General features: G+C 39.8%; 1 protein-coding gene across 3 annotated transcripts in view; it reads right to left on the bottom strand.

Moving 5' to 3' along the window:
* The window catches only part of USP24 (ubiquitin specific peptidase 24), a 62,034-nt gene that overhangs the window by 4,137 nt on the left and 36,405 nt on the right, over window positions 1-21,492 (bottom strand). For 2 of the 3 annotated variants that reach the window (XM_059853728.1, XM_059853730.1), the window contains 32 exons: window positions 21,033-21,128; window positions 20,598-20,826; window positions 19,581-19,740; window positions 19,156-19,311; window positions 18,541-18,611; window positions 17,659-17,819; window positions 17,191-17,252; window positions 16,649-16,840; window positions 16,287-16,404; window positions 14,821-14,965; window positions 14,014-14,133; window positions 13,660-13,785; window positions 13,357-13,455; window positions 13,063-13,145; window positions 12,710-12,851; window positions 12,234-12,353; window positions 11,619-11,839; window positions 11,071-11,195; window positions 10,364-10,505; window positions 9,328-9,478; window positions 8,231-8,326; window positions 7,476-7,579; window positions 7,278-7,391; window positions 6,430-6,526; window positions 6,095-6,211; window positions 5,424-5,516; window positions 4,842-4,947; window positions 3,874-3,995; window positions 3,295-3,408; window positions 2,919-2,984; window positions 2,580-2,646; window positions 530-608 (listed from right to left, as the gene is read on the bottom strand). In XM_059853728.1, coding sequence (XP_059709711.1) covers window positions 530-608; window positions 2,580-2,646; window positions 2,919-2,984; window positions 3,295-3,408; window positions 3,874-3,995; window positions 4,842-4,947; window positions 5,424-5,516; window positions 6,095-6,211; window positions 6,430-6,526; window positions 7,278-7,391; window positions 7,476-7,579; window positions 8,231-8,326; window positions 9,328-9,478; window positions 10,364-10,505; window positions 11,071-11,195; window positions 11,619-11,839; window positions 12,234-12,353; window positions 12,710-12,851; window positions 13,063-13,145; window positions 13,357-13,455; window positions 13,660-13,785; window positions 14,014-14,133; window positions 14,821-14,965; window positions 16,287-16,404; window positions 16,649-16,840; window positions 17,191-17,252; window positions 17,659-17,819; window positions 18,541-18,611; window positions 19,156-19,311; window positions 19,581-19,740; window positions 20,598-20,826; window positions 21,033-21,128 — 3,894 coding nt within the window. The remainder of the gene's footprint in view (window positions 1-529; window positions 609-2,579; window positions 2,647-2,918; window positions 2,985-3,294; window positions 3,409-3,873; window positions 3,996-4,841; window positions 4,948-5,423; window positions 5,517-6,094; window positions 6,212-6,429; window positions 6,527-7,277; window positions 7,392-7,475; window positions 7,580-8,230; window positions 8,327-9,327; window positions 9,479-10,363; window positions 10,506-11,070; window positions 11,196-11,618; window positions 11,840-12,233; window positions 12,354-12,709; window positions 12,852-13,062; window positions 13,146-13,356; window positions 13,456-13,659; window positions 13,786-14,013; window positions 14,134-14,820; window positions 14,966-16,286; window positions 16,405-16,648; window positions 16,841-17,190; window positions 17,253-17,658; window positions 17,820-18,540; window positions 18,612-19,155; window positions 19,312-19,580; window positions 19,741-20,597; window positions 20,827-21,032; window positions 21,129-21,492) is intronic. The other variant, XM_059853729.1, reaches the window with a different exon arrangement.

The following is a 21,492-nucleotide window of genomic DNA, read 5'->3' as shown; positions in this document are numbered from 1 at the left end:
ACAACACAAAAAAAATACAAAGACTCCTCTCTCTTTGCACTGCTGCCCTCTGTGTGCACTGTTTTCACTGCAAACTGACTTGAACTCTACAGCCCTGCTGATAATTGAAGTAGCAAAAGCAATAATTTTAGTAAAATTTACTCAAAGCAGTCTACCCCAGAGGTTCACATATTTCAGAATTATGCTTTATTGGGACATCTGCCAAGTTGTAAACAAAGAGAATTTAGGACTCCTAATATTTCAAAAACCTGGAACAGCTTCCCTGTGTTTATCTGGTGTTAATGTCAGACTCCTGCTGTGCAGAATGGCCTTTTCCTTTATAAACAGCAATTACCATTTGTTACCTGAGAAATCCCTTCAGGTACCAACCAGTGAAGATTTCACTTCACATGGCACATGTACTACCAAGACCTTGCACCAGAAACAAAGGATAAAAAACTGATCAAAACCAGGAGTAGTAGGTTTTACAATAGTCACAGAGGGACCTAAGGCAGGGATGGGGTTAAAGCCTGAAACCTTCATCACTCACTTCTGAGCCAGGGTAACCAGGAATTTGACACACTGGTAGCAACGGCTGCTGTCCACGTGGTTGCTGTGGTGCATCAAGGCTGTGGGGAGAAACACATGGATTAGAAACCACAACCCACATGGATTAGAAACCACAACCCAGATTTCCATGTACCAGCCAGTCTGGAAGCAAAGATGAAGCTAAAATTTTAAGTTATGGAATAGATTTTGTTTCTACAGATGTGAGCATGAGTATTTGTGTTAAACACACTGCTGTAAAGTGCTTCCACAACTCTACTGGATTAAAAATAGAACTGCTGCATTTTTACTTTGATCTTTCAAATGCAGTACCTGAATTTTAAACAGCCCTAATGCAGTTATTTTTCCCCTATAATCCATTCTATGTTAGATAATCACTATGGTTACATTTGTCTGAAGGAAAAAAAAAAGTTCTCTGAAACCCCCATAAATGAACCAGATCACCAGCTTCCACCTGGATCAAAGTTTGCAAAGCCAGAGGAATGTTTAAAGCTTCTCCACATAAACAAGCATAGCAGAATTCAACAGCCATGAAACTGTTCCATGTGAGACTCAGGCAAAACCCCAGGCCATTCCTACCAGCAAGTTTTCCCCACCACCTCTTGAACAAAATTCTCTGACTGAGGAAAAGAACAAAGATTTCCACGGAGCTGCCCCAATCAGATTTGCTACTCAAAAGTTGCTCTGTCCATAGCAGTCAGCAAAGAATGCTGTAGTGAAACCTCCAAAGCTGGCAAAAATTGTCTGGGAACTGCAAAATGCCAGTTTTAATACTGTTGAAGCAGAGCAGATGATAAAAATTACAGCACTGATGTACTACAAATTATGCACAAACATCCTATTAAGGAGCACCAAAACCTATTATGTGCTGATTTCCCTTTCCTGGATTAAAACCAGTCAATGTGAGGGATGCTGTTCAATGCTGTGGTGAGGAAACTTCAAGGTAAAACTACAGCTTTCACTCCCAAACCTCAGGGCAGTTCTCAAAGCCTTTAACATAAAAATCCAATTGAACACTTGCACTTCTCCTCTGCAGAGGAAAAAAGGTCATGTAGTGCCCAAGTTACAGCACAGAATTGGTCCAACTGGGACCAATTTATCCAGAAATTAAAATAATCACTTATCTATTCTCTTACAGTGCTGCATATTTCCTTCTCTGCCATCAGCCACACACAGAAACTACTAAACAGGGGAGCACTGATGAGAGAAATAAAGAACAAAGCTAAATACTCCTTCTCACTAAATCAGAATCCAAAATAACTGAAGGTGAAAGCCACAGTCTGAAGCAGCTCCTCACCCAAACAGCCATGAAAGAGCTGCTCCAGCTGCACTAACCCATCAGAGGGACTCTCTGTGTGACCCCACATTTCATTTACACACCAAAGCTGCTTCTCCTGATGCACATGAAATAAGTTATTTCTTTCTTTAAGTTATATCTTATTACTTCTGGGTTTTTTTCTGTTGCTTTTGAATGCTTCAGTAATTTCAGTAAAGTTTTGTATCTAATGGAAGGACAACACCTTGTATGAGCAGCAACAGGTGGGAGCCACCTGTCCCACTGTGGGGCTCTACTGCAGGCAGCAGGGCAAGCATCCTGCTGGGCTGAACCAGGTTCTTTTTATGGTAATTAGGATGCTGACAAAACCAAAAGAATGGCAGCTTCTTGAGATATGTAGGAAATAAAAATTAATTTTAAGGTTACAGGATTCAGACCGTTCCTCTATTATGGTAATCAGAGGTACTTTTCTTCCCCCCCATTACATATACACCCTGATCTGCCCCTTATTTAAATAAGTGAGCTTTCTTTCCAGTTCAATTCCTTTCTAGTTTGCTGTCACTGTAACATTCCAATGCTTATTTTGGATTTTCTTAGAGCATTTTTGGAGTGATAGTGGCTAAATCAAATGTGCTAAGTTTTTTTTTCCCTGAGAATTAGAAGAGTTTAGAAGGAATAGGAACCAGGAGATGGTGTGAACCACCACCACCACCAGGGTCAGTAGGAGACAGGAGTGTTCCCCCACTGGCTTACTTGCCTATTAATCCATTTTCAGTTTCAAAGGCAAATTTGATACGCTCTACTTGCAATGGGTCTTCAATAACCTGTTAGGAAAAAAAGATATCAACTTAGGTAAGTTGTGTGTGATGCTGTATCTATGCTATGGAATGGTTTTACCCACCCCCACATGGAAAACAAGTAAGACTGAAGTGTCATGTGTCACTGGATTATCAAGACAGAAATTTAGGAAGTAATAAAATTTCAAACTGAAGGATTAAAATATGTGTGGATGTTGAAATTACTAATGCAGTCCCAACTTTTTTCATTACACATCAATACAAAAATCTATCCTGTACAAGTTTTACCCTCCACCTACCAGGATCTCATGGAGTAACTGGAATATGTTTTTCAGTTCATGAGGAGGAGCAGTTTCCAGTTGAGTCTGCACATTAAGAAAAAGTTACTTAGATAGCAAAATAAGCTGGTTAAGCAAAGAATTTCAAGACAGCTTTACAGATTTTTGAAAATTTATTAATTTAAACAATAAAGGCCTAAGAAAACCTAAACCCCAACAGCCCCTCCAAATCCAACAAAGTGCACTGATTGTTCTGAGGTGATGGCACGAGACAGAGGATGAGCAAAACCTGGGAGAAACAAAGTGCACTGATTGTTCTGACGTGATGGCACGAGACAGATGAGCAAAACCTGGGAGAAACACCCATGGGACAGGCTTGTCGTGGCTTTGTGTGTACCTTGATGAAGTGCAGCACAGTGAAGGAGAAGTGCTCGTTGCAGAAGCAGCAGTACACCACCATCTCCATGAGCACCGACAGCGACCCCGTCAGCTCCCGCAGCGCGTGCATCACCTGTGGGCACAGCACTCCCTTCACACACTGCTGCCTTCCAGAAAACAAGTCTGTAACACGGTCTTTGTCCTCCCCAGGAGGGATGCAGCTCTTTTCCCCAGTGCCTGCGTGGCCCAGGAGGCTGAACCCCTGCCCTCACAGCAGTCCTTCAGCTCCTGATGCTCACCTCCAAGGGTCGAGCATCATCCATTAAATCAGATCCCCTCAAGGCAGCACCTTGACATGGTAAAAAGCTGCACAGGCCCTTGCAAAATGTGCATAAAACCAGACTGTGAATAAAACCAGGCCCCAAAGCTTAGGGATACACTAGAATATAAAGAGGACAAGAAACTAAAGGTGCCTTCTTGTTTAGGCCCAAAATAGCCAATCTTTTTGGATAGTCAGTGTTTTTCATGAAAGGATTTATCAAAGGAATACATCAGGTAAGTTTTTAGGTTCAAGCAGGGCAGAATTTAGAACAGATACCTCCATTAAGTAGGGTTTTCCCTCAGACAGGAAGAGCAAGGCTTCCACTTCTTCATGGAGGGCCAGAAGTGGCCCTGACGTGGTGATGCTGAGAGGTGGACGCTGCTTAAAGAGACCAGGAGCTATAACAGCAAATACAAAAACAATCCACTCATAGATTAGTTTGTTCTAGCACACCTTGAAGACACCCCTGCTCATCTGGCACCATGAAATCCTTCATGACACTCATCTCAACCAGTTTATAGCTCGTGTGCTACCACTCCAAGTAACAAATCTCTTGCACACTGAAGTGTCACTTATTTTAGTGACAGCAGACAGAAGAACTGCAGGAAGGTCAAAGCAAAATGTTCACAGACTATTAATACTTTGAGCTTTAGTTTTACTCCCAATCACTCTTGCACATTCATCATATCCAGAATATTTATAATTCCCCTGTTACCTTCTGATTTTTGACTGCTTTCAACCTCAGACAGAAATTAAGTTATTCTTTAAAAGACAACGTCACATTTCTCCATCAGGAAACTGAAGATTTTAACTTATTCCTTTATTATCTTTATTTGGATGTTTCTGCCTCTCATAAGAAGTAATTAGGAGTGTATTTAATTGTTTGTTATTCAGTGGCTTACTCTAAATACTCCCCTTTAGATTAGCACAAGTCTAAACAAAATACAGCCTGGGAGTCTGTTCAGCCAACAACACAGCTCAATTCACTCACAAGAGGAAAGACCTTTTAGGCACATGGGGAAGGGAAGAAGGTACAAAACTGTCAGAATCAAGATTTCCATCCCCCCAAAATATTATCTATTTGCCACTTAATACATCTACAGCAAAATCAGAAGTAATAACCTTGTATTAACCATTTCTGCCTTAAATTCAAAATCACTGTATTTTCCTCGCTACTATGAAGTTACTCCCAAGCAATGTAACTGAAATGCCAAGGCACCAAAAGACAAAACCACAATTCTTACCAACATTTCTTTGTGAGGAGACATCAGAGTGCAAGACAAGCAGTGCTACAGTGTTGTGAAGATATCCAAACTCACGTGCCTGTGCTGAACTCCACCTGCGGTTCTGCTTGAGTCAAAGACAGATTTAATTACCTTTGGTTTATTTCATCAACTTTGTTAAGCCAAAATAATGTTCTTACAATCCACCACCACGGTCTAATACTTTGGAGTGGGTAAAAATTTTATTATTATCAAAAATATCCTGTTCACTTCTGCCAAAACAGTTATTTCCATGCTAACTACACATAGGTGGGCTCACACTTGCACGAGGTTTGCAGAAAAGGATATGAATATAATATAATATAATATAATATAATATAATATAATATAATATAATATAATATAATATAATATAATATAATATAGTATAATATATAATATAAAATATAATATAGAATAGATAATATAATATATGATATAATAATATATATAATATATATAATATAATATAAATATAATAATTGAAGGATTTGTTTATTCTACCACATGACAAGTATTTATTCATAATTTGAACATCATAAAAACCGTGGGGATGGCCTGTACCTGATTGCTCTGCCTGTTGGGGCCAAGGAGAAAGTTGACCATGTGCCTCAGGGCAGAGTGCCTGAGGAGAAGACTGCTAGCCCTTATTCCCTGCTGTGGAGACAAAACCAACAAATTACCTTCCTGTGCAGGTGAAGAATTAGTGCTCAAGAGAAAAAACCTGCATTTTCCACTCTGAAATCCCCATAATATCCCAACACAGATCAATAAGATAAACTGCTAAAGAGCTGTCTCATTGTACACAGCACATGACACAAACCAGAGCAGAATCAGCAGATGCACAATAAATATCTTACATGAAAAAAAGAAGGCAAAAAGAACAGAGAAATAGAAATAGTAAATTCAGTCAGTTATTCTGTTGCCCATGGAATGCTTGATTTTTTAGTATATATAATTTTTTTTTTAAAGAGCAACCCCATATAACCTTTCAAAACAGACAACCAAAATTCAGATGCTGGAAATGACATCTTCCACTGGTATACTTATAAAATTTTATCCTAATCCATAACTCAAAGCCATTTATTTAAAAAAACAAAACAAACCAAACCTGATTACTCCTAATAAAAGTTTTGAGTTTCACTGTGCTGCAAACTCTTCTATAAATAAGGATCACTAGCTGCTTTAATAATGTCTTTTTAAAGTTAAATAGCCATAAGAAAATGTTTTCTTACCTTCTGTACAAAGTTATTGAATAGCAAAAAGTACTGAGCACAGTTTTTACAGTTTTCAGGTACATCTTTATCCAGTAGAGCAAGTAGCACCTCCAGTAACTGATGTAGAGTTTTTAACTGTGAAAAGAAAAATATTTTGAATGTAAAGAGCTGTCTACTGCTTAAAAACCCAAAGTGTTTCAAACACCTCCTGGGTAGGAAGAGATGAACATTAACCTATTCCAGAAATGAGGATGAGGAGGGTGAGCTCACACAGCTCTGCCTGCAAACAGAGCCAGAGGCACCAGGGAGAGCCAAGCAAGGGGATGTCTGGAGAGGAGGTGGCACCCACTGACCTTCTCCTGATAAAGCAAGGCACTGTCGAGGGTTTTTTCAAGGATAGTGGCCACAGCAACTCGCACCTCCCTCACGCTGCATTCCAGGAGGAAGGTCCTGGAAGAGAAAAGGTGAAGCTGCAATGAGAACTGGAATCAACATGTACACACAGCTGCTGTGATTAAATGTGGTGTTTAGTGTTTATTATTTTAACAGTCCAGATACATTTTGTATTGTACTTCTGTGGGTAAGCTTTAACTTATATTCACACACTCCTGTTTGTAGCAAGGCCTGTAATATTTCTAGTAATATATTTATTCATTTAAATTAAAAAAAAAAAGCTCTAAAAGCTCTCATACGATCTTGTTTTTCAATGCAAATTAAAAGATAACATTTTCTTTACACTGACACACTTCTTTCAGCATGTCAGATGTCCAATAATTTGTTTTCAAAGCACCTATTAGCTGATCCTCAGCTTGGCAAGAAGAAAATCTTTCCAGTTCCTCTGTGATCCTTGTCAGGTAAGTATTTAACTTACCTTAACCTCAACACATTCCACCATGTTCTCCTTTCTCACCACTTGTAGGGCTGACCACACAAACTTAAGCACATTCCAAGTCCCTTCACTGAATTCATCACCTGCATCCTCCTCCATGCACACTGCACTATCTAATTTGATTTTCAATATTCTCAGAAAGCTACACAGAGAAAATACTAAAAACAAAACTCCAAATAAATCTAAAGTGTCTGTTTAAAGAACGTGCACAGTCAGCTCTTTGGGAATACATCAGTACAGGCCAGATCATAAGAGGAAACTTTATCCACACTTGAGACACAAAACACCTCAGACAGAATCACCAGGACTTACTTTACAAGCTCCCTGCCCTCTGGCCCAACAAAATACTCCACCAACCACTGACAAGCATCAATGCTTTTGGAGAGCAGTGCATCTATGGTGGCAATCCATTCTTCTGTATCAGCCCTTCAACAAAACAGGGACAACTGTCAGTAATCCAGGAGGAAAAACCACCTCCCAAAACTAAACCATGTTTGCTGTTTGCCTTACCTGAGTTTCTTCTTGGTTCGGAGATAGGTTTGGAAGAGGAATTGGACTGCCAGCTGTAAGCTCACCTTTGCCATGCAGGGATAATAGGGATGTTTTACCTTAGTCTGTAAGAAATATCAAATTTATTTCAGAGCAAAAGGATGCCTGCAGCACACACACTGTCTCTTAAACACATCAACAAGTTCTATTCAAGTTATTTGCTTCACTTGGAAAAAACAAACCACAGCATTTTTCTGTGCTAAGTCAGTCTCCAGTGCTGACTGTGCTACTTAATAAATATGCTAAAACAAGAGCAAACTTGCTGTAAGGCCAACTAGATCTGTGGATTTCAAAAATTTAATAAATGCTGTTTGTTTATGACTCCATTTAAAAAAACTTAATTAAGAAACTATAACCAATTAAACTCTATCAACTTAAAATAATTAACACCAACTTTTGGACCTTCCATATGGAGAGGGATTTCTGTCCCTCTAGAGGCTCAGTCTGCATCATTATAAAAGGTATGGATTATTAAATATATTTTACTGGGGCAAAATGATGTTTCTCCCAGTACCAGAAAAGGAGGCTGCAGTTTGCTTTGAGGCAGATGTTATCATCAGCATCCAAAATTACTGGAGGCAAGGAAGAGCTTGTCTGGAAAAGCAAAATCATGTCAACTCTTCTCTTCCAGTTTTCCTGGTTTGACCCAAATAGCTTTTGTGGCCCTTTTACCCAACATGCTTTGAACACTCTAAGATTAAAATCCAGATACTTACAGCATTCAGGGAAGCTAATGACAGAACAAAACTGAAGTAGTCACTACTGTATACATCTCTGTTCTTCATAAATTTCAAGTTTTCATCTCTCACCATCTACAAGAGAACGCAAGAAAAAAAAATTAACATGTTGTCAAAATACACTTCTTTAACTAAAACTTCATCTTTTATGTAAATGTGTGGTGTTTAAAAATCAGTGTCAAACTTACTCTGTTTCCTTTTGAATCACTACTTCAGCAGAGGGAAAAATACATAAGGGAGATTTAGAAGATTTTGTATAAAACCAGTGATTTTCTTTCAAAGATATTACAAAACTGCAGATGAGGGACTTAATCATTTGGCCATTAAGGGAGAAAAGGAAGAAATTGCAGATAAGTTCTATTTTTTACTTGTTTTTAATAAACAAGCCAAGAGAACACCCCTCAAACCAGAAAGGCTTGCCTAACAAATTTAGATGCAGAGAGCAAGGAGTCCTGGTGTAATTACAAGCTGCAGCCACAATAAGGTATTTAAATGCCAAGCCCTTCTTTTTCCAAATGAGATTTTGCTGAAAGACTCTCAATAAATTTGAGCCAAGCTCTGTTCATTGTAATAACACCATCCCAGACACAAGAATGCCCAAAGTGGCTGTTAATGCCCTGAAACAACCCATGTGGAGGGCCAGACACAGCCTGCAGAGTTTGTGGGTGATGCAGGCTCTCTTCACTGCTCTTCCTCTTTCTACACTCTTGTGAACTCAAGAACTTGAGGATCACTGTAATTTGCCATCATCTCCACTGCTCCTTGAGTGTACTCCAAATGAAGCACCTTCTCTGCTGTTGTCTCTCCCTGCCTGCATGCTGACTGCTGCCAAATCTCATGTTTGATTAATCTGCCTGCAGTTGCTTCAAAGCAAAGAATTGATGGGCCAATTTCTTGAGAAACTAGAGTGAAACTTAAAATAAGTGTCACTAAACAGCTTGTTAGTAACTTTATGTCAGAATCCAGAATTGCTTTCTAGCTTTGCTACAAGGGAATTACATCAAGGTAACCTTTAAAAGTCACCATGTTTCTCTCACTATGTGCTCAAATTTTATGTCACTTTCAGTGTGCTCTACCTGATAAATCCTCACAGGCATTTTCTCTACAAAGAGCCCCTTTTTTTCTCCTTTTCGAACCAGCTTGGTCAAGATGGACAGACGGTCACTGTTGGGCCTGTGGGGTCGAGGTGATGACTGGGGTGAAATTTCTGGTGAAGAGGGAGCAGATCTGAAATATAAACAAGCTGAAGGTGAATAAAGAAAACCTACAACAAATCTACAGTTTAGGTATAAAATACCATTGCAGCCAGAGTGATCTTATGGCAGTTTTGAAGACAGCCTGAATATTTATTGAGGTTGTGAGTCAGCTAGAACTTGCTGCAATAATGGTAATAAACAAGCAGCTTAAAAACCAACCCAAAACAACAGAAGGGTCAATACATTGCTTTGCTGGACAGGAATGACTCAATTAGTTGTGGAGAGGTATTGGAAGTCTGATGGCTGAAAACTTGGAGTATTCTGAATTTGAGGGTGCCAACCCTCAAGTAAACACCTCATTTGACCTGAGACCTTGGAAAATGCTTCAAAAATTGAGTGACAGCACAGAAACAGTGTGTGTGTAGTTTGGATAGTATTGTGTGATCTCACAGGGTGAAAAAACTTAGATTTGGGATTTTAGTATATGGTGATATACGGGAGCCAAGATGGGGAATTTTGGGTGTGGGTTAGTTGTCTTTTTTGCACCTTCTTCCTTCTTCAGGGATCTGGGTGGTTTTCTCTAATTGAGTGAAAGATGTCTGCGTTGTGGGTTTCGGGTGATCCTAATTGGGTTAGAAGCATAAATAATATAAATGTCAACTGTTTATTAGATAATTGGGACTTAAATAGCCTTGGATGGACACCAATTTAGCTCACTTTCTTGACTTGTTAGAGAGAGCTCACATCTTATGAGTTTGTAATAGATAAGAATAATAAACTTCAGATTGAGACTTCCAAACCAACATCTGAGTTTTATCTGCCCTGACCTTGGAGCCACAAAGAGCCTGGTATTCCAACAGAGAGAGGTCTAGATATCAATATGAGAGCAACCTTTCTGGACACAAGAGGAACTTACAAGGAGAGGTCCTCAGCTTCCTGACGCACGACGCTGACTCTGCTTTTCTTGGGCAGCACAGGGGAGTTCTGGTCGGACACTCTCTGGTAGAACAGCATGTAGGCGTTCCAGTAGCGCCGGCGCACGTCGGGGTAGGGATTTGCTGTGGGGACAAAAGGCAGCCCATGAAGGCCCTTGAAGGTTTAGTACCTTTCCCATTCCTGTATGGAAGCAAAACTGGTGCTACAAGTAATGTGAACTGCAGCGGTATAAATTTGTCAGATCAAAACATCAGTGTCAGTGATTAAAAGTGTCTGAATTATGAAACAGGCGAATATTGGAAATGCACTTGGAATAAATTCCTTAAAGCATTGAAAAGTTCAACAATATGATGCCACACAGTGTTTCATTAAGCCATTCTCACTAGCCTAAAATAAGGGCTGTTTTATGTTTGGTTGGGGCTTTTTTAAAATTATATTAACAAGGTGCTATTTTGCTTTTCAATCTCTATTATTAAGTCTACAATGTGCTGAGTAACAGTAAGTATGGCTTAATTCATATTAAACCATACACAAGCTGTTCTGTCCTTCAGTAAAGGGAAGGCTTTAGAGGAAAAATGGATCAGAAGGAGTACTAGTCCAAGTAATTCAAAATACCTATAATGGACTAAGCTCTACTGCTACTGAAATCAGTGAGAACTTGAAGCTACTGTCTGTACTTCTGCTTACATTGATCATAGACTTTAGGTCTATATTCTCCACCAAAACATTCATATTCCAGGGTTTCATCAGTCAAATCAAATTCTTCAACGACGGTGTCATTAAATTTATACCACTTTCCTTTTCCACATCCTCTGTGATCAAAACAGAACAGAAACACAACAGAAACAAAGTTAGTTGATTGTCTCAGTAAAAAAACAAACCACCCTGAACAGCCTAGAAGTGACAAGCCTGAACTCACATTTGTTTTGACAGTAAGAAGAAAGCTTAGTTCGACTGATGTCAAAGTTGCATTTTAAAAAATAACCTTGATTAAAACTATGAGAAGCACATCACCTACAAGTCAGGAAGCCCTCAAACTGCAATACAAGGTACATAACAATTAATGAGAATTTTATTCTGTGATGCACCATATCACTGTGTCATTGCCTCATGGTAGGTGCTGAGAAAGGGAAGAGTGGTTCCAGAAGAGCTCTGGATGGCTCCATGCACCTTCCCAGAACAAGAAGCCTTTAGACAGCTCTCAAACCTCCCCCACGAACCTTCTTGCCCGTTACCTCCTGTCCTTGATGAAGGAGTAGTAGTGCCCTGCATGAGCCTGGCCACTGTGGACAATCACACCAACGAGCTCGTAGTTTTCTGTAGGGGCAACTTTCTTCCTTGGGGAGCCTCCTCCTCCCTGGTCTGTGTTCCTGCCATTTTCCCCAACTTCTGAGGACGAGTCCTGACGAGCCATCCCTGACACAGTGTAAGGTTCCATGTTCAGCATCCAGGGAAACTGTTTGAAGAGATACTTTGGATTAATCAAGACATTGCAGTGTGCACACGCTTTGTGTAATTTTATGAGAATGGTATCAATACTTCCCACACTGGGAACACCAAAGGAAAATATGGAACTTCAACTTTTTATGCTTGTTACACAGATGTTAAACAATGAACTCTCTTTGAGGAGGTTTTTGCCTTGCTTTCTGAAAGGACCCCAGAATGTTGTAAACAAGGAAAGCTCTAAGGAAAAACACTTATTTTCTGTAGCACTTCCATGTTGTAAGTGTACCACATACTAAAAATTCCTGCATCAAAACGTGGAGAAAAGAAGGAAAAATTAATAGGAAGAATGAGAGTCCACTACACAAAGTAGCTGGGGAAGGCACCAAAAAGCAAAGTTTTCTTACCCTTATTTGTTCATCATATTTAATAGAACGGCCACTCTCCCAGTCAAAGCCAAATCTCATCAGGTGAATCACCAGCAGGCTGGGTAAGACCTTAATGCAGGTGCGCTTCACTGTAGTTCTCTTGAAAAGAAACAAGAATATCACCTCTATCTGACACCCCAGGCCATCTGCAGCATCCTTCTGGAGATTCACAGTGAAAATCCAGCCATGGGAAGTCATAGGTGTCCACAGAAACCAGGGTGTCCATAGGGATATGTATCCATACTGGGATACATCTCAATGCATTGCACAAAACTTCACCATCCTTCCATCCCTCCAAACTTTTAGTTTACTTTAAAATTTTAAAGGCATTGAACCTTTTGTCTTCAATGCAGCAAGAGAGAGCAGCATCTAAGCATGGTTTCCATGACCACGTAATGCTTAGAAAACGTCAAACTGCACATGAATCTTCTTTCACAAAAATTAAGAATCAATACCTTTTCTTTGCACTTTTCACAGTAGTATGCATTGCTTCCTTCCAGAACCTCTCCTCTAACAAACTGATCCAGTGATATTTCCAGGCTTTGACATGAAGTCACACCAAGGTTGAGAGCCATGAAGGCTTCCTCACGCTCATACCTAAATTCAAGAAGAAAAACAGATTAGGATTTACCCAACTGGCAGGAACAAGACAGATGTTTAGGAAAGAATTTTGCATTTGCCCCACAGCTATCAAAGCTGTGATGCTCACAGGGGCATTTAGCTACTTTCCAGTGCTACTTTGACCTACATATTTTAATAGTTCTGGGAGAACATAACTTGCTAACTGATGCACTGAATGTGTCATTACCTGTGAGGGCAGTCCTTGCAGATCTTCTGATCAGAGAAGATTCCTTGAAAAGTATTCTTAAATATTTGGTCTCTTCCTATTTTCTGTTGGAGATGTAAAGTTAGACATCAGTTGGATATATTGCAGGGTGGAAGACCAAGAAATCAGTAGGAATTTTAAACTCCTGAATACTGTGCAGATTATAAAATAAGCCAAATGGCTCTCTGCCTTCTTTTCTAAAGATCAAAGCAAAAAGAGAAAAAAGAAACCAAGGATATGCATATGAAGCAGAAAAGAAATTGCTGAGGTTTTTACCTTGAGGTACTCATCCATTTGATCTATAAGACTGGTGAAGAACTCATAAGCATCCTGTTGCTCTCTAACATAAAGTTCCTTATTCCACATCTTGAAAATCTGTATAAAATATAAATATATGTTAATAGGTGGTTGTTTCATAAATATATATATAACACTAAGAATATAAATATATTATAACATGTTTTGGTTTTTTTTTTTTAATTAGAGCTTACTTTCTAAATTCTGCAATTGAAAAAGGCTGAATAAATGATTACTTTTTAAGTAGAAAAGATACAGATTCTAAACAAAAAGATACAATACCTTCCAGAAGTTCTCAGGTACATAATACTGTAGTTTGCTTTCCATCAAATGACCAAAAAGAGATTGAACTTGATAGAACACATTGTCATCAGGATTGTCAGTATCATCATCAATGGAAAGCAAGGCCTGGAAGGAAACAAATAACCTTATTAAATTGGTTTTTGGAAAAATCATTACTATAAGCTGTCATGGCCCACAGCACTACAACTTAAAATTTATGTATTTATTGTGTATATTTATACACACACAGTTGACTTTTCATTTTACAATTTATGTACAAATGGTTCTAAGATAAAGTAGTTCAAGTGAAAGTAATTCCAAAAAGAGGATTTTTTTGGATGCTGAACTAATTACCTCTGGGAGACCAGGCTGCATGTACAGCTGCTGGAAAACAGCATTCATGTAACAAGTAGCACCACCATTCTTCAGTCCCACAAATCCAGAAATGGAGCGACTGTCCACTGGTGGGAGGTACTAGAACGACAAATACGTTTTTTGTCCCAAAAACTTACAAAAAAATATGAGACTCCAACAACATTCTATAGCTTTTATAATCACCTTTGTATTGTAGAATTACAGAATGGTTTGAGTTGGAAAGGACCTTAATCCAGCTCCACCCCTGCCATGGCATGGACACCTTCCACTAACCCAGGTTGCTCAAAACCCCATCCAGCCTGGCCTTGGACACTTCCAGGGATGGAGCAGCCACAGCTTCTCTGGGCAACTTGTGCCAGGACCTTCCCACCCTCACAGGGAAGAGTTTCCTCCTGATTTGTAACCTAAAATGACCCTCTTTCAGTTTTAAACCACTCCCCCTTGCATGTGAGCTGTTAAGAACAATTTAATGGAGAACCAGGAATATAAATTCTGAAAAACTGCAAGATCACTGTAGGGGGTCATTTAAATATTTAACACATTGCACAACACTGTTGTAAATGGCCTAAAATGTAATAATAAATAAAATTCGTGATATTTAGGAAATTCTTTCTTACTCAGATAATAACAAAGAGACACTGGAGTATCTGCTTCTGAGGAAGAGAAATGTATCTGCATTTCCCCGTAGCTGCACTGTGGCATTTCAAACTGAAGACCATGGAAATCTCATGAATGAAGCAACAAAGTAAACCATGCAAACACAAATAAAAAAACCTTCTTGCTTACATCAAACTCCTTGGTGAGTGCAGGGTCACACTGGTGGTGCATGGAAAGCAGCTCCTTTGTAATAAGCTGGAGATTGGAGGGTGAGCTATCAGCCAGCATTACCAGCACCTCATAAGCAGCTAATCTGCTGTCTGCTGTGCTGCACCTGCAAAGAAAACCACAGCTGAGATCTATTGGCTAGATGACTCTATTTCTAATTCCAGAAAGCTGTATTACTCAGAACAGGCAACAATTAATGTTCTAAAGAACACTTTGAGTGATTAAACACTCCCAAGGGACTGCAGAGCACTGGGTTATTTTTCTTTCTTGGGGTAGAAGAATGGGGAAGAATCCAATGAGAAGAGTGGCAAGAGGAATACTCCTTTCAACAAGCCTCCTTTACTGACATGGATACACTTGCTAACATTCAGTTGAAGGAAAAGCAGATGCTCTAAAAGAAGACAGAATTGGTTGCATGTCTGAGGACAAACAGACAGATATTCTCCATCATGTAACACTGATAGAGACAAATGGCTTTTGTACAGGGAAGGAAACTTGGGAAGAGCTAGACCAGACAACATCCTTGCTACAACAGAGGAGCCAGACCAAAAACCCTCCCAACTCAGCTCTTTTCAGGGCTGCTGTCTTTTCAGCACAGCAGCCCCTTCTTCAGAAGGCCAAAGGCTTTATTTACTTTAGGCAAAGAAAAGAGCATGCTTAGGATGAACTGCAATGGAGCAAAGCTGGAGCCAAACACTAAGGTGGATCAAATCCTATTCATTTCAGGGGTTGTTAAATGCTCCACTGGAACCTTCTTTTGGGTTTGTGGAAAGGCAATGAGGATATGCCTGATCTAACACCAACTACTCTGTGCAACACAAACAATCCAGCTGCATTAGCTCAGAAATGCACATGAGCTAATTTACACCCACCCCTTCTGATACTGTATAGCCATAAGAGCTGTGAGGAGGAGAGGAGAAAGCCACTTTTTCTTCTTCACTTGATCTACTCTGGGCTATATCAGTTTTCTCAGGTGCAAGGACACTTGCTTGGTGTTAGCTTTTTTACAAAATAGGTAGGGAGAAGGGAAAAAGGAAGTAGAAGTAGTGGAACTTTTGAGATTCTCTTTTACAAGGAGCATGGGAAGTTAATTTCGGGCTCGTGCTCCAATTTAGCCAACTTCCCAAGCAGTAACAAGCTAAAGGAATATTCTTTGGACTCATGAAATCAGCACTCAGTTGTGCCTGAAGTTCATAATTGATCTAACAAAGCACAGACTTTGAAGTATAGAAATGCAAGGATATTGGATCACATAAAAATGTACAAAATGCTATTTGGGCATTTACGTAGGAAGTGTAGAAAACTGGAGAAATGCTCCACTGCTGGTATTAAATCCTACTGTCTGTAGGATTTAATACTGACATTTGCATTCATGACACGGAAGACAAAACTCAACATAAAAAAAAAAAAAAAAAAAGAGTTTTTACTTTGGATGGAAGTCTTGCTGACTGATTGCAGCACTGCCTGCTGGGGAATGGCTGTTCAGAATAATCCTGGATGCTCGGAACAGGAAATCATCCAACAATGGCTTAATCAAAGATGAACCTGAAACACAGCAGTCTACTGTTAAATGCTTACATTATCACTGCAAATGTCAAAAAGGTGTTTCATAACAACAAAACCACTTCATAGCACCACATCAACAAATGTTTTATCAAATATTAAAGGTACTGCTAAAACCAGTCCTTATAGCTCTGTACCACTTCTACTGATGTCTTCACATGACTGTCTAGTCATGTGAGAATGCAGAATTCCCACCAGTCTAGTCAATTTAAAGAGGAATACTCACCAACCATTTCCTTCTCTGCCCCACAGAGTGAAAGGAGAGTCTTGATGAGTCTCAAGTGTCCTGCTAACAGGATGTTGTCAGCCTCACTAGTCTCACACTCCGCCGTGCGGTTGGGCTCAAAATTGTCCAGCCAAGTGATCTCATCTTCTAACATGGCAGCTGGGCTTATCTTCAGCTGCTCCATTTCTGATGCTGCAAGGAAAAATAAAAGGAACACAGTAAAAAATAACAGCTTTGGAAATGTAGAATATAAATACAAAGAATTTCAAACAGTTTGGTTATGGTCTAGTTTTGCTCCCATGTGTATCAAGTAAACCGTCCACCAGGGAGCTCAGTTCACTTTCCAGAAGGAATGAGCTGCCCTGCAGCTACTCAATGCCAAGAGCAGACCATGCCAGGCACTAGCACAGCACCGTCAGCACACTGGCAGGTCCCTCTGAGCTCAAGGTGTAGTAACCCCCTTCTGCAAACAATTCTACACCTTTTCTACAGCTTGGAAGCTGCCATCAGAATGGAGGAATCAGGTGTCTGCACATACTTACATGTCAGGTCATCCAGTAATTGACATCTCAGGTCAAAATATTCTGTACACTGGGACAAAAGTCTGAAACAGATATAAATAGAAGAAAAGTATACTTAAAATCATGAACTTTTCTCTAACCAGTTGTCTTTAAATTCTGTGTGCTCTGTCCATCTAACCCAAAGCAGCATCCAGGTGTGCTTTTGCATGCTGCAGCTTAAAAAAAAATTCCTTCCCAACAGCTATTTCTGACTGCTAGCAAACATATTGAATCCTCATTTCTTCCCCCACCTCGTGGCAATTCTAGTTAGTTATCAGTTGACAATAAAACAACAACATGCTTTAATTCTCAGTTACTCCTCTAGAAATTGCAGGATGTCTACTTCCAACACTTGCCAAGTGTTAATCCCTTTTTCCTAGAGCTTCCACGGTGCTGCTTATTTCAAAATGTGTCAGATTTGCTTCCTCCATAAACACACATGTGACTTACCTCTGGTTGATTCCTCTCATGATGCTGGTTGGGGACCAAAGAGGCAGCTGGGCCCCAAGAACAACACTCAGGAGGAACTGGTTTGGCTTTTGTACATCTGGGTGAGCTGATGTGTCTGTCTGGCTAAGGGTGTACAGCTGGTCACAGGCAACGCGACGAATCTGCGACAGGGTCATTGTCATTGTCAAACACCAGCAGTTACTCAAGGCTTGCAAAAACCCCCCACCCTCCTGTTATGTTAGAAATCCAACAGGATATTGCAATGGTGCAAAGCAGGCTATGAGCTCTGCACCCACCAGCCAGGGTTTCTAGGAATGTAACAAAGCCTGTTCATCCCTGAGTGAAAACCCCGGTAAACACAAATTGTAAATACAGATAAAGGGGTGAGATGCAATGACTTCATACAAAATAAACAGATGACACATGATGAAATGAAGTAAGCATAAAAGTTAATAGATTTTAGAATACCCAAGATAATCTTAAATCAAAAAGAATGAATTTTAGGAGGGTTCTGGCACTTGGAATAAATTTTCAAAATTTCAGAAGTATCCATCAAATTTTACCCAAATCAAAGTCATTTGAAACCTTCCCTAAAGTACTAGTTTTACAGAATTTTTGTCACCAAAATGAGACTATTTTCTTTAGACTAATCACAGCACAGTCCTGTCCATCTCATGGATGAAACAAGCCTGGAAAATGTAATACTACAGAATTTATTATTAACCCACCAACAGACACTGGAATTACTAACAATTATACAAAGGATATTTATTCAAATACTAATCTGTGGGAATACTGGCAATAAACAATTTTATGTTCAGACTATATGAAATTATCAAATCATACACATTTTAGAAGGAGCATTTAGAGGAAGAGTCTCACCTCAGCACTTGGTGATCCAAGCAGAATATCGATGATGAAATCAGCAACACAAGGCAAATTGTAAAAAGATCCTGGAACAGAAGAGTACCAGGCTATCTTATTAAAAATAATATTTTAAAATAAGTCAGTTACAGTCTTGCATTAAAATACCACAGGACCTAGAGGACATCAATACTGAAAAGCAGTAAAGGCTATTTCCTGATCTCCTTCCCTTACCAGAGGCTGCCACCATGATATAACAGCATTTTCCTTGCCTTCCTGCACCACCAGTGTTTACACTTCCTGTACACAAAGACTCAAGCACTAAACAGGAGCTATGCAAACAGCAGCACTTACAGAATTACAGACTTCAAAAGCAGTGTAAATATTTATATTCTGGCAGTAAGTCAGCTTTCCCAAAACATTTCACCAAAGCCTAGCACTACTTGTCTTATTTCAGTCCTGGAAAAAAAATCCCTGTAATTTTTAATGAAATGTTGTGTTTTCAGCTTGAGCTATCTCAGCTAACAAAGCTACAAGTTTCTCATTATTTTTTTTTTTACTTGACTGTATCCAAAAGCCTCCTCCCACCTGGCTTATACTCCAAATAGTGAATAATCCAATTTTTTTCCATACCTAGCTGCTGACTACGTAGCTGAAGGCAGGTTACTAAGAGAGACAAGGCTTCCCCAGCAATGAGAGCATCTTTGGTGGACACAGACTGCTGCCTCACACAGATCCCAGCATGCAGCGCTGTGGGCTCCCCTTCGCTTCCTGAACTGCAGTTACTTCCTGCAGGAAAAAAAAAGAACAAGTGCTGCAATTCATTAAGTTTTACTAAGATGTTTTCAGCTTTTGGTCAGTTCTCTGCAAATTAAAAACTTCTCTGAATGCCTGATGAATGTCCATAAATTCGCTCAGATTTTTTGTAATTTAGTTGTATAATGTTGCACGCTGCGGGAGACCCAAGAGGATGAACATCCAATGAATTCAGCTTCAAAGTGCTCAGTTAAAATTAAACTCAATGCTTTTAGACTGGTTCAGGGACACAGTTAACCCACCTGAGCTGCTAAGTCTGTTTCTAATCCCAGCAGGGAAGAGAGTGTTGCTCTCTTTGATGGGCTGACTACTCCCCACGAGGTCCAGGCGTCCTGCAGCAGCAGCCCATGAGAGGCGCATGAAACAAGCCACTGTGGAGGTGAAATCACTCACCTCCATGGTCTGGAGGAACAAGAAACAGCAGTCACTTCTGTGATATTCAACAATCCTTGTTAATCACAGGGATGAGAGGAATGTATCTTCTGGATCGTGTCAAATTGACATTTACATTTGTTTTCCACTTTCTTCTCTATACAGGTTCAAGGATTCAAAAGTCTCTTTGCTTCCAATGAGAGACTGGTATTGCTATCTTAGGAGAAGTAATTAATTTTTTAATTCCCCACGAGGATAGATACCCTTGCCACCAATCTGGAGGCAGGCATGCTGATTTCAATAGTTCAATCCATTTGGGAAGCACTGCCCAACAATCTAATACAGCATACTTGTCACATTAACTATGAAGCTTCTTTCAACTGGACTCAATGGGTTTTCAAACAGCATTTTTTTAAGGTACTGAAAATATTTTTTTTTCCTTTTTCTCCACAATATCATCAAGCAAATTTAATTTTTAATGAGCTATTTGGAAAAGCTTGTCCAATTCTAATTCAAAGCACCATAGATTATAAAGCCACAAGTTGAAGCAGGAACCTTCTCCTTTCAATTCACAGAAAATTAACAAGAATAAGATCTTAAGAGTTAAGTGTGACTGAAGATAAATCACAAGTAAGATTTCTGTGTACATCTATTTCTTGTAAGCACTTTTGGGGTACTGCTTCCCTTTTGTACTGCCAAAGAAATTTATGACAATATGTTAAAATTCAGATCAAGACTGGAAGAGACACTGATGGTCAAGATTTTCAGGGGCTTTTAAATGGAGCCAGGGTAAAAACCTCCATAAAAAACTGATTAAAAATCTCAGAGTTATACAGCTGTCATTGGAGATGACACTGCCACACCAGAACCATCCAACACTTCCTTACTTGTATGGCAACTCTAGCAGCTGGGATGATTTCTTCTACCCTGATGGAGGATCTGTCAGACACGGAGAGCTGGCGGTAGGAGGACTTCTCAGGAGTGCCACAGATGGACATCTGCCTGCTCGCCTGCCGGCTCACGTTGCGGAAGGGCCGCGAGGACAGAGCTTCCACCCCATCCTTGATGAAATCCTCATCCAGCAGAGTGGGCATTGTCTGCCCAACCAGCAAGAACCTGCAGACACAGAGTAAAAACATCATGGGCATTGTCTGCCCAAGCAGCAAGAACCTGCATTCACAGGGTAAAGACATCAGGCTTCTATTTGAACGCTTGCAGAGTGAATGGAACAGAACTCAATGTGACAATAATCCTAAATATTAAAAGCTGCATGCTAAAAGCCAAGAAAGCAGCACTTTCTCTAATGAGAAGCAATTACATACCTTGCAAGCTGCAGGCAGATGGAATAGACTCCTTGTCTTGTTTCATAGTCCACCTCTGATGGGATGGAATCTCTCTGCATCACATTCACCACCAAACTTAAAAACAAATCAATAAGACAGACTCCATTTGGAAATGTTTCAATTAATTTGTGTCTATCTTTCCTTCCTCCTATCCACTCAGCTGAGTCCCAGTTCAAACTGACTTCTTTGGAGGCCAACATCCTCATTTTCTCCTTTTATATCTACAGATGGAAGCTTTCTGTTCCTGTTGGAAAATGCTTCAAGATCTCTTGGGCAGAGGAGTGTCACGGATAGAATTACTAAGGCAAAGTATACTTGATAAATCTCACACAATCAGTAATGTCAGGGCTTCCAAACCACTCACACTGTGCCTCAACTCTTATCTGAAGAGCCTGAATTTTCGAGACTCATTACAAATTTAATTTGGTTCCCACTGCAT

The sequence above is a fragment of the Haemorhous mexicanus genome, chromosome 9 (genome assembly GCF_027477595.1).
Source record: "Haemorhous mexicanus isolate bHaeMex1 chromosome 9, bHaeMex1.pri, whole genome shotgun sequence".
Lineage (NCBI taxonomy): Eukaryota > Metazoa > Chordata > Aves > Passeriformes > Fringillidae > Haemorhous > Haemorhous mexicanus.
Note: the sequence above shows the minus strand (reverse complement) of the source record. Positions and strands in the feature narration are given on the sequence as shown.